This window comes from Phodopus roborovskii, unplaced genomic scaffold, assembly GCF_943737965.1.
Source record: "Phodopus roborovskii unplaced genomic scaffold, PHOROB, whole genome shotgun sequence".
Lineage (NCBI taxonomy): Eukaryota > Metazoa > Chordata > Mammalia > Rodentia > Cricetidae > Phodopus > Phodopus roborovskii.
In genome coordinates, this window is record NW_026126486.1 from 1,412,362 (window position 1) to 1,424,513 (window position 12,152).

At 51.7% G+C, this 12,152-nt stretch overlaps 1 protein-coding gene across 2 annotated transcripts in view; it reads left to right on the forward strand.

Annotated features, from left to right (window-relative positions):
* Positions 1-12,152, forward strand: part of Adcy7 (adenylate cyclase 7) — a 41,469-nt gene that overhangs the window by 12,623 nt on the left and 16,694 nt on the right. The window contains exons 2-7 of one of the 2 annotated variants that reach the window (XM_051195082.1): positions 4,764-5,184; positions 6,358-6,561; positions 7,467-7,634; positions 8,245-8,394; positions 8,662-8,810; positions 9,401-9,512. In XM_051195082.1, the coding sequence (XP_051051039.1) occupies positions 5,014-5,184; positions 6,358-6,561; positions 7,467-7,634; positions 8,245-8,394; positions 8,662-8,810; positions 9,401-9,512 (954 nt within the window). In that variant the 5' untranslated portion in view covers positions 4,764-5,013. Of the gene's footprint in view, positions 1-4,763; positions 5,185-6,357; positions 6,562-7,466; positions 7,635-8,244; positions 8,395-8,661; positions 8,811-9,400; positions 9,513-12,152 lie in introns of those variants that run through there. The other variant, XM_051195083.1, reaches the window with a different exon arrangement.

A 12,152-nucleotide genomic window follows, 5' to 3' on the forward strand; every position in this document is an offset into this window, starting at 1 on the left:
ACAAAAAAACAAAAACCAAAAAAAAAAAAAAAGAAAGAAAGAAAGAAAGAAAGAAAAAGAAAGAAACAAAGAAAGGAAGAAAGGAAAAAAGAAAAAGAAAATCACAGTGACCATGGCAATGACTGCACCTGTCTGTAGCTCACTTCCCACACCTGGGAACTGGGAACAGTGGGCCTTCAGGCAAGTGTGCAGACCCAAGGACAGGGCCTCTCACTGGACCTGGAGCACTCTGTGTTTTGGACAGGGCTGGTGATCACAAAACCCCAGAGATCTCTGCACAGTTCCCAGTGTTGGGTTTTCAGGGGAGAGCACCCAGCTTCTTCCATTTAAACTCAGGTCCTCATGCTCGAACAGCACAGGCTCTGGCCCACTGAGCCATCTCAGTCTAGCCACAGGAACTTTTGAGGGGGCTATGGCAAAGGGTTCCCAGTCGCCAGCCAATGTAGTGGCTGGAAGCAAGAGGTGGGTCTGTGGAGGAACCTTGAATCTTGCCCTGGTGTGATATGTCTGGGTCTAGCCTTGGAACTGGCTCAGGGTGGAGCTGGCCTATGGAAGTGGCTGCTGCTGCTGCTGGGTTCCTGGCCCTCTCAATGGGCCAGGAGGAAGCTTTGCTGCCAGCTGTAGTCTCGTATCCCTCTGTTCAGCTATTCCAGGGGCCGAATAAGAGCCCTGGGTGGGCTGAATCCTTGTGGCTGGAGCATCCTATTGCCCGGGAAATGGCCTAATTAGATTGACAAATACAAATGTTTACCAGGCCTGGTTTCCCATGGGCTCGGGCGTGCAGCAGCTCCTCAGCCTGGCTATGTGTTTGAGGAGACAGGTCATGTCTGGAACCAGAGGAGCATGTGTTGAAGTGTGCACATGTGTGTCCTCACACCACACACATGTGTCCCGGTGGCCTGCAGCCTGGCTTTGCGTAGAGGAGTGTCTCTGGAGACTTGTCTCAACCATTGGTGTCTGAGGTTTCTCAGCCCAGCAGTCCTAGCCCATTGGTGTTTGGCACTGAGACAGAGAGCCAGGCAGAACTGCAGTTTGTGTGCTTGTGGCATTTGGTTTTGTCCCCTAGAGTGACAGTGGAGAAGCCTGCTCCCAGGAGCTGTGGTTTGAGTCCCAGCCCTTTTGGCAAGCACTTTCAGCTGTGTGATCTTAGGCAAGCTGCCGTGCCTCTCTGGGCTCAGCTTTGCACGTGTTAGGAAATGGTTGAATGTGTGTGCAGTTACTGAGGAGCTGGGCACTCCTCGGGGATGGGCCTCGCCTGTTCTGCAGCACACAGCATAGGGCTGGGCACATGCAGCTGGTGCTTAGTCAGCACTTCCTATGGATCTGAGAGTGGCCTGCCTAGATAGAGAAGAGGCAAATGAGGGAGCTTTGTGCAAACAGAACTGCCAGCCTGTAGAGACAGTATTCTCCTAGATAGCAATCTGCAATATGTCTACTGCTGTAGGCCCTTGGGAAGCCTGGGCTTATGCCTAGGACCTCTGCCCAGGTAGGTATTTGTGGACAGCTGCTTGGGTGCAGTCTCAAGTCCCAAGTCCCTAGGCTTTTTCCTTCCTGTTCCTGGGCCTGCGCTAAAGGCAGAGGGAGGCAGAGCTGGAGGAATGGCCAGGGGCTTCACAGCAGTGGGCACTGAGTAGGTTCCCTGGGATCCTGTGCCTTAGTCACTGAGGGCTTTGTTCCCTCCTTCTTTGAAGCTTCTACTGACAGCTAGCTGTTTGCCCTTTGTGACCTCTCCGGCAGCCTGCCTACACTGTGTCCTCCACCCTGTTGCCTCAAAGTGAGGCATTTCTAAAGGGGGTCATCAGTTCCTGGTGCAAGATGGTTCTTCTGTGAGAGGCTTCTATTGCAATAAGGCAGCTGCCTCCAGGTGGAGTCTGTGTGTGGCTGCTCTGTTTTTATTTCTCCTCTTTTAAAAAATTATTTATTTATTTATTGGTTTTTGAGACAGGGTTTCTCTGTATTGCTTTGGAACCTGTCCTGGAACTAGCTATGTAGATCAGGCTGGCCTTGAACTAATAGAGATCTGCCTGCCTCTGCCTCCCGAGTGCTGGAATTAAAGGTGTGTGCCACCATTGCCCAGCTAACTTATTTATTTTTATTTTGCATGCATTGGTAGTTTTGCTTTGATATATGTCTGTTTCCTCTTGAAGGTTAGTAAGGTCAGCCTATGTATTAGTCAGGATTCTCAAGACTCCCTAGAGCATTGGTTCTCAACCTGTGGGTCGTGACCTCTTGGGGTTGAATATCAGATACTGTGAATATCAGCTATTTACATTATGATTCATAACAGTAGCAAAGTTACAGTTATGAAGTAGCAATGAAAATAATTTTATGGTTGGGGTCACCACAATATGAGGAACTGTATTAAAGGATCGTAGAATTGGGAATGTTGAGAACCACTGCTCTAGAGGAACAGAACTTACTGGAAAAAAAAAAAAAAATATATATATATATATATATATATATATGTGTGTGATTTATTAGGATGCATAGAAATATCAAATGTATTAGAATATATTATTTATATATAGGAGATATGTATGGAACATATATGGGACACACACACACACACACACACACACACGTGGGATTTATTAGCATGACTTACAGGCTGTAGTCTAACAATGCTGTCTAGTGATAGAAAGTCCAAGGATCCAGTAGTTGCTCAGCCCATGAGCCTGGATGTCTCAGCTGGTCTTCAGCTCTGGAACCCTGAAGAAGGTTCACTCTACTGCCAGTGAAGGAATGGACTTGCTAGAAGGAATGGACTTGTGAGAGCCAGAGCAAGCAGGCAAAGAGCAAAAGCTTCCTTCTTCCATGTCCTTTATATAGACTGCCACCAGAAGGTGTGACCCAGATTAAATGTGGCTCTTCCCACTTCAAATTAAGATAAGCCCCTCGTAGGTGTGTCCAGATGCTTGATTTTAATTGAATCCAGACATAGTCAAGTTGACAAGCAAGAGTATTGTCACAGCCTGAGCCGCAAGCAGTAGCTTGAGCTGGCTCATCGCAATTGTGGCTGGGAAGCCCTTTGGGAACACACAGTTGTGTTGATGGACATTGATACAAAGCATAGAGGGGCCTGTGGTGAAGCACAGCCAGCCCGGGTCCACCTTTAGGTTCATAGTAAAGGCTGCCTTGTCTCTCCCGGACTGTGCTTTCTGTGCTATGAGGTAGGACTTGCATGCTGAGTGGGTCAGGCATGCTGGCACATACCTGTAATCCCAGCAAAAAAGGAGGCCGAGGCAGAAGGATGGCAGGTTCAAGGCCTACTTGGGCTACAGAATGAGTTCAAGGCCAGCGTGGGTGTCTTAATGAAGTCCTGTCTCAAAATGAAAAGAGAAAAAAGAGGCATGGGGCTGCAGTTCCACAATAGAGTGTTCACTAGCATATGTGAGGTTCCAGGTTCAACTCCTTGTATCAGAAAAAACTTCTGTGTCTGTGGGTCACTTTAAGAAGACACAGCTCAAGCTAGGTGTGGTGTTTAATCCTAACACTTGAGAGGCAGAGGCAAGTGGGTCTCTGAGTTTGAGGCCAGCCTGGACTACAAAGTGAGTTCCGGCCAGCTAGGGTTACATAGTGAGGCCCTGTCTCAAACAGAAACAAACCTATAAGAAAGACACATCTGGGACTGGAGAGGCAGCTAGTGGTTAAGAGTACTTGGGGCTCTTACAGAGGACCTGAGTCCAGTTTCCATAGCCCACGCTGAGTGGCTCACAACTGCCTATAACTCCAACTCCAGGGCATCTGATGCCTTCTTCTGGCCTCTGCATACATGCAACACACACACACACACACACACACACACACACACACACACTTACACATGCATAATTAAAAATAAAAATAAGCCAGGTGGTGGTGACACATGTATTAAATCCCAGCACTCAGGAAGCAGAGGCAGGTAGATCTTTTGAGTTCAAGGCTAGCCTGGTCTACAGAGCAAGTTCCAGGACAGGCAGAGCTGCATAAAGAAACCCTCTCTCAAATAAACAAAAACAAAAACAAAAAAATCTAACTAACTAGATAAAAAGAAAACATGCTGTCTTGTGGATGCTCAGCATGGTCAAGCACAGTCTTGCCCAGGTTGAAAATGGCCGTGTGCAAGCTGGGCCTGTGCCCTCGGTCTCCCCAAGCCACCTGGATCCTGATACTGTCTGTCCTTAAGTCCCAGGCATCCAGAGAGTGTGTTGTTCACACAGGGACCCTGGGAATAGAGCAGAGGTTAGATCAGATCCTACACCGTGCTCATCTGGTCTGGCAGTAGCTCTACTGAAGCTCAGCGAACTAAGGAAGGTTGAGCGACAAGCTCTGTGGAGATCCCTAGGGATCCACTTAGAAAAAGAGATGCGTGTGGCCGTGCACAGGATGTTGGGAAGTCGGTCACCGAACTGGAAGTGGCTTAGTCAGGCTTTGAGTGGCAGTGTGTTTTGCCAGTCTCCAGGCTGAGAAAGTGGGTCTGTGCCATCCACTGCAGTGCCCACAAGTCACACGTGCCTGTGGCCCTTAGAAACTGACTGGCATGATTGAGGGGCTGGGAACGTATTCAGACAGGGTCTTGTCATATAGTCCAGATGTCCTCACAATCCTCCTGTCTCAGCCTCCTTAGTACCACTACACCTGGCATCCATAATTCCATTTCTAACGACTCTGAATTAGAAATTCACGTGCTCAGGTACTGTATGGAACTGGCCCCACCTTCCGTCCTGCCAGCCCTTATTTGGCCCATGGACATTAAACACTTGTGGTCTGCTTTGTCTCCACAGATCTGAGGACCTGGAAGGTTCTGTCAGCCCATCCTAGATACCCTGAAGACACCAGTGACCAACACTCAGTGACTGGAGCTGGTGCCATGTGCCCATGGAGCCACAGGCTCTGGGTGCCTCGGCCCAGTCCTGCCTGCTAGCCTCAGAGAGGCCAGAGGCCTAGGCCACGTATACGAGTGTCAGGAGACAGATGTATCTCAGGCTGTGGGGCTCCTGAGCAGGCTGCTGGACCACGCTACTGACGAAGAAGATGCCAGCCAAGGGGCGCTACTTTCTAAATGAGGGTGATGAAGGCCCCAACCAGGCAATGCTCTATGAGAAGTACCGCCTTACCAGCCAGCACGGGCCTCTGTTGCTCCTGCTCCTCCTGGTGGCTGTGGCCACCTGCATTGCACTCATCATCATCACCTTCAGCCACGAGGTGAGGCCCTGGGCTAGGGTACTTTGGCCTCCCTGTTCTGATGGGGAAAGCTTAGCTTTAGCTGAGGCTTCATTTTCTTTGTGAATTGCTAGGTGGGTGGAAAACAAGTCAATTTGAATTTGATCTTGAAGTCTGGTTGATTTTCACTGTTATAATTAATTGTATGAAGTCACTCCAGTTTTTTGTTTTTTTATTTTTTTCCACCATGAAATTCAGCCTGTTAAAGATCTGAGTCAAGGCTTGTATATCACCTCCTTCCCGTGTCTGACCATGGCAGACACCACCAATCAACCCCTGTTATTCCTTTCTGAATCTGGCTATGTATGAGCTCAGAATTTTTCTTTCTCCCCCTCATCTCCTCCTTCCCTTGCTTTCCCTTCTCCTTTTCCTCTTCCTCCCCACCCCGTCTTCCTGTTCCTTATCATCCTCTTTTTCTTTTCTTTATTATTTTCTTCTTTTTTTTTGAGACAGGGTCTCATTATGTAGCCCAGGTTGGCCTTGAATTCACAGCCACCTGTGCCTTGCTTTGCTGCAGCCACTAGCTGGGTGCAGTTGTTTGTCATTCAGCGTGTGACTGTTGAGAAGCTGCTGTTTTCTTCTTTTTTGCTGCTTGCTGTAAACACAGTCAGAAGCTCCTGAAGTAATAGGGGCTGCAGGGAGTTCTGTGTTGGCAGCATTGCCCTGTAGGGAGTGGAAAGGGACAGCTAGACCTTGCGCTACAACACAGGCGCCACTTTCCTGTCATTGTCCAGAGGTGCCCTGAGCTTCTGCCTCATGATGCTTAGGGTCTGTGGATGCATCTTCTGGATCCTTCTCCCCACCTCTACTCCAGTGCCTCCTCTGTGTGGGGTGCCTGCTCTTTATGTCCCTCCAAAGCCAGTTCTTGGGCACAGATTCCTCTCCTCCAGGACTTAAGCAAGGTTTTGCTCTATTCCGGCTCCTGTGGTCCCACTTACCCCCCACAGGGGAGCAGTGGTCTCTTAGGGAAGGGTGGGGGTGCTCAAGCTGCTGCAGTGACTGGGAAAGGCAGTGCTGAGGTTATGGGGAGACCAGGTGTCGGGGAGCCCAGCACTGCTGTGCGGGAGGTGCTTGGATTGATTCTGGGTGGACTCTTGGAGGAGTAGCTGCTCCTGGGGAGAAAATCAGGGTACTCTGTCTGTTTGCTCTACCCAGGATCCCCCCAGACACCAGGCTTTCCTGGGCACTGCCTTCTTCACGCTGACGCTGTTTGTGGCTCTCTATGTGCTGGTATATGTTGAGTGCCTGGTGCGGCGATGGCTGTGGGCCTTGGCTCTGCTCACCTGGGCCTGCCTCATGATGCTCGGCTCCGTGCTGGTGTGGGACTCCTGGAAGAATGGAGCCTGTGCGTGGGAGCAGGTAATGGTGGGAGCTGATGTCACTGAGCTTGGGTGCAAGCAGTTGGGATATGCAACCAGAAGTTTTTCTGCCTACTTGTGGCCCTGGGATTTATGGGAGTGGGCCAGGGCAGGTCTGTGCTGTGGCCTCCCTGCGGGCTATAACACTGGATTTAAGAAGGCCCCAAGATGCCTCTCTTCTCAGAGTGTCCCTTTGGGTATCTGACATTTTGGATAGGATCTGGCATTTTGTTTAGAGATAACAGAATTCCAACTCAAGGAGGCAGAAAGGCACCAATGGGTTGCAGAGCCAGGAAGAGCTGAGTAGAGCTGGCCCTTGCTCCAGTGGCCTGGCTGCTTAGGACTCTGTTCCTCTGTGTTAATTTGTTCCTGAGTGGCCTGTCACCAGGTGGAGGCTAAGATGGCTGCTCACTCACTATGCTAGCTATCCCAAGTGACAGCTGGAGATCTTGGTTAAGTTGCACTGGTCTACCTTAGTTAGTCACAGTTGCTGTGAAGTGTCATCAGAGCCTGTGCCTTTTTCTGTGACTGGGTGGGCTCAGGCCGTGATAGGGTGGGCTCAGGCCGGGACCTGGTGGGCTCAGGCTCATGAAATCATAGACTGCGGGGTGGGGGGGTGGGGGGGGGAGTGAGGCTGCCCTGCCCGTGGGAGGCAACAAGTGATGACCCCATCGCAGCCTTCCAGTGATTACCAGACCAACAGCCGAGGCTCTGGCAGACATAAACTCAGTATTCAATGGCGAGCAAGGCACTCTGTGTCTTCATGTCCTACGGTGTCTGTCCCTGCCAGCCATGCAGGGGAGGGGTGAGAGATCCCAGGGTTGGGATACCCCAGGCAACAACAGGCTGAGGACCTCTCCTGCTCCGTCCTGGGCCGTGTTGAGTGTCTGGGTGCACTGTCCCCAGGTGCCTTTCTTCCTGTTCATTGTCTTTGTGGTGTATGCGCTGCTGCCCCTCAGCACGCGGGCAGCCGTCACAGTGGGGATGGTCTCCACTGTCTCCCACCTCCTGGTGTTTGGAGCTGTGACAGGAGCCTTCAAGATGTCCGTGTCCGGAGCACAGCTGGTGCTGCAGGTGAGGGTGACAGAGGCTGGGTGGGGACATGCTTGCAGACCTGTGGTGGCAGGCAGGGTCCCTTCCTGTCTGTCTTAACTGTGGACTCAGGCCCTGCTGTGATGAGGGCCTGCCCTGAGTGTCTCTCCCCAGGGCCCCCAGGTTGATAGAACCCCAGTCTTAGTGTGTGTGACTGTTGAGTAAGTGTGCCCCCAATTCGCATCATTGGGGTGCAGGGATGTGTCTTCCTTCTGGCTGGCCTAGATGTCCACTTCTGGGAGAGAGGGCAGAGCTCTGGGCAGCCAGCTGGGTTTGGGGCTCAGTGAGGTAGCCACCATCTCCTTGGAAGTACTTGGCATTCCTGGACTCTGGTACCCTGGTCTTAACAGACAAGGTATGTGTCTGGTAGGGCAAAGGCCCAAGTCCTGGTCCTGTGGTCATAGCAACTCGTTAGGGAACCAGCTGCCACCTTGGTCTCAGTTTTCTGCTTAACCCAGGGAAAAATGACAACCTGAAGAGTGTTTGGGTCAGACACTGGGGACAAATGCCACCGTGTCTGCTGTGGGGGTCTTGCTGAGCAAGTGTTCCGGCTGGACCATGCTGAGCCTTGCTTGCCCTCGGCTGCCCTCAGCTCCTGGCCAATGCCGTTATCCTCCTGGGTGGGAACTTCACCGGTGCCTTCCACAAGCACCAGCTTCAGGATGCTTCCCGGGACCTCTTCATCTACACTGTCAAGTGCATCCAGATCCGCCGGAAGCTGCGTGTGGAGAAGCGCCAGCAGGTAGGGACCTGCGTCCCCACCTGCCTTCTCCCTGACTACTGTGTACCCACCTTGTCATCCCTCCACTGGGCCAAGTGTCCATGTGGCTGTGTGGCTGGTCCCTTGTGGGTCTCAGACCTGGGGGCTTTGGTGACAGGGTTAGGGTCCACCAGGGTGATGCATCATGGGCAGAACTGTGGGAAGAATGCCACCCAGGCGGCTAGCCTGGGGCCTGCTAATGCTCTGCCTGTCTCCACCGTCCTCCCACTGCTCTGCCCCCTGTGCCAGGAGAACCTGCTGCTCTCCGTGCTCCCAGCTCACATATCCATGGGCATGAAGCTGGCCATCATTGAGCGCCTCAGAGAGGGTGGCGACCACCGCCACATGCCTGACAACAACTTTCACAGCCTCTACGTCAAGCGGCACCAGAATGTCAGGTGGGTAAGGCATCCTTTGAGCGTCCCCTGGCCCTGGGCAGACAGTGCTCTGTGGGGAGCCTCAGTCCACACAGGGATTGGAGGGCAGGCCCTCTTTGGCCTTACCGATTGGTCAGGGTGCAGGATCTCTTGTGAGGTGTAGTGTGGTCACCTGGAGCTCCACCTGGGTCTTTGCCCAAAGTGTCAGCATTATGTCCCAACAGATATCTGTTAGTACAAGTCAGGGCTGCATCTATCTGCCTGGGGTCTTACAGGCCATAGACCTGAGGGCATTGCCACCTACCTCCCTGGATCTCAGCTTGCTCGCCTGTGGTTCTTTCCAGGCCTGGGGAGGATTGTAAGGAAGGGGAGTTGTGCTCTGGGAGTTCAAGGCTCTTGATTCTTGGTGCAGGTGCAGGGGGGGGGAGGGTGCTGGGAGCTGAGCAGTGGTGGTAGTAGGTAGTGTGCTCTGTCCTGCTGTAGTGAGAGGCCTCTGGAACTAAGATGGGCCATGCTGGATGGGAGTACCTCTTCTGGCCTTTGGGACTGATGCGGGCAGAGGCAGGGCTACTTCCCAGAGATCTGATCCAAGCTCTGTCTACCTGGACTAGTATCTTGTATGCAGACATCGTGGGCTTCACGCGGCTGGCCAGCGACTGCTCGCCCAAGGAGCTGGTGGTGGTACTCAATGAGCTGTTCGGAAAGTTTGACCAGATTGCCAAGGTGAGTGTGGGCGTGCCGTCAGCCTGCTGCTGCCTCACAGGGCATCCTATGCTTTGTGAGCTGGGAGTGGATGGGAGGCTAAGGCCGAATGCCAGTGTCTGTGTAGTAGGTGATTTCTGCGTAGTCCGTGTGAGTGGGGTGCCAAGGTGCAGGGGCTGGCTCCCGGCTCAGCAGGAGAGCAAGGTAAGATAAGTGCACTTCCAGGGTGTTTATGGGCCCAGCTCAGATGGAGGCTTAGACTTGCAACCTGCAAATGGCTTCCAGCCTGCCAGCCTTGCCTTACATGGGGGTCTGGGAGCACCCAGAATGCCTCGCCTCACTCAGTCTCAGCTTGACAAATTCCCAGGTGAACTGTGCATATAAGAAAGTTTGAGAAGTCTTCCAAAGAAACCTGTGGCCCAGTGTGATGGCACACACCTTTAATCCCAACACTTGGGAGGCAGAGCTGGCTGATGTCTGTGAGTTTGAGGCCAGCAAGGGATTGGGGGCAGACACAACTCAGACCTGGAGGGAGGAGAAACCTGTGGGGCAGGCAGATAAGGCCTGAAGCAGATGTAATTCTCTGTCTCCATGACGTGAAGACAGCTCCGTGTGTGTGTGTGTGTGTGTGTGTGTGTGTGTGTGTGTGTGTGTAGTGTGTGTGTGTGTGTGTGTGTGTGTGTGTGTGTGTGTGTGTAGTGTGTGTGTAGTGTGTGTGTGTAGTGTGTGTGTAGTGTGTGTGTGTGTAGTGTGTGTGTGTAGTGTGTGTGTGTGTGTGTAGTGTGTGTGTAGTGTGTGTGTGTGTGTAGTGTGTGTGTGTGTAGTGTGTGTGTGTAGTGTGTGTGTGTGTAGTGTGTGTGTAGTGTGTGTGTGTAGTGTGTGTGTGTGTGTGTGTGTGTGTGTGTGTGTGTGTGTGTGTGTGTGTGTGTGTGTGTGTGTGTGTGTGTGTGTGTGTGTGTGTAGTGTGTGTGTGTGTAGTGTGTGTGTGTGTGTGTGTGTAGTGTGTGTGTAGTGTGTGTGTGTGTGTAGTGTGTGTGTGTGTGTGTGTGTGTGTGTAGTGTGTGTGTGTGTGTGTGTGTGTAGTGTGTGTGTGTGTGTGTGTGTGTGTGTGTGTGTGTGTGTGTGTAGTGTGTGTGTGTGTAGTGTGTGTGTGTGTAGTGTGTGTGTGTGTGTGTAGTGTGTGTGTGTAGTGTGTGTGTGTGTAGTGTGTGTAGTGTGTGTGTGTAGTGTGTGTGTGTAGTGTGTGTGTGTAGTGTGTGTGTGTGTGTGTGTGTGTAGTGTGTGTGTGTGTGTGTGTGTGTGTGTGTGTGTGTGTGTGTGTGTGTGTGTGTGTGTGTGTGTGTGTGTGTGTGTAGTGTGTGTGTGTGTGTGTGTGTGTGTGTGTGTAGTGTGTGTGTGTGTGTGTGTGTGTAGTGTGTGTGTAGTGTGTGTGTGTGTGTGTGTGTGTGTGTGTGTGTGTAGTGTGTGTAGTGTGTGTGGTGTGTGTGTGTAGTGTGTGTGTGTGTAGTGTGTGTGTGTGTGTGTGTGTGTGTGTGTGTGTGTGTGTAGTGTGTGTGTGTAGTGTGTGTGTGTGTGTGTGTGTGTGTGTGTGTGTGTGTGTGTGTGTGTGTGTGTGTGTGTGTGTGTAGTGTGTGTGTAGTGTGTGTGTGTGTGTGTGTGTGTGTGTGTGTGTGTGTGTGTGTGTGTGTAGTGTGTGTGTAGTGTGTGTGTGTGTGTGTAGTGTGTGTGTGTGTGTAGTGTGTGTGTGTGTGTAGTGTGTGTGTGTGTGTGTGTGTGTAGTGTGTGTGTGTAGTGTGTGTGTGTGTGTAGTGTGTGTGTGTGTGTGTGTAGTGTGTGTGTGTAGTGTGTGTGTGTAGTGTGTGTGTGTAGTGTGTGTGTGTAGTGTGTGTGTGTGTGTAGTGTGTGTGTGTGTGTGTGTGTGTGTAGTGTGTAGTGTGTGTGTGTGTAGTGTGTGTGTGTAGTGTGTGTGTGTGTGTGTGTGTTAGCAGGAGTAGTAGTATCAGGGAGGCAGACAAGAACCTAGTGACCTAGGCAGAGTAAGATTTGTCCTTCTGGCCCTGAGAAGCCTGGCAAGTACCAAACAGGAATAGATTTTTCTTTTCTTTTTTTTTTAATTATTTATTTTTATTTTATATACATTAGTGTTTTGCCTGGATGTATGTCTGTGTTAGGGGGCTGGATCCCCTGGAACTGGAGTTGCAGACACTTGTGGGCTGCCATGTGGGTGTTGGGAATTGAACCTGGGTCCTCTGGAAGAACAGCCAGTGCTCTTAACTGCTGAGCCATCTCTTCCGCTCCCAGGAATGGATTTCATCCTTTACCAAATCTTCCTGTGGCTCCTGAGCATTGGTGCTGAGCATTATGACTGGGGCTCCCCCTTGAGCACTCACGGCACAAGAGAGGTGCGGGGCAGGGGCCAAGATTGGGAGTCAGTTGAGCACTGGCTGAGCACAGGGCAGGGGTTCGAGAAACTGCAAAGCAAGGCTGGTGTTCACACGAGACGCTACATGTGGCCCCTGCTGGAGGGCTTGAGAGGACTGGTGGCCTCAGCTCTGTCTTTGGTGGGGCTGCAGACTCCCATCCCGGACCCTCCTTCTCCAGGCATTTCCCGTGGGGCCCAGTCTCACCTTGTTGGCTCCAGATCTAGCAGCATAGCACCTC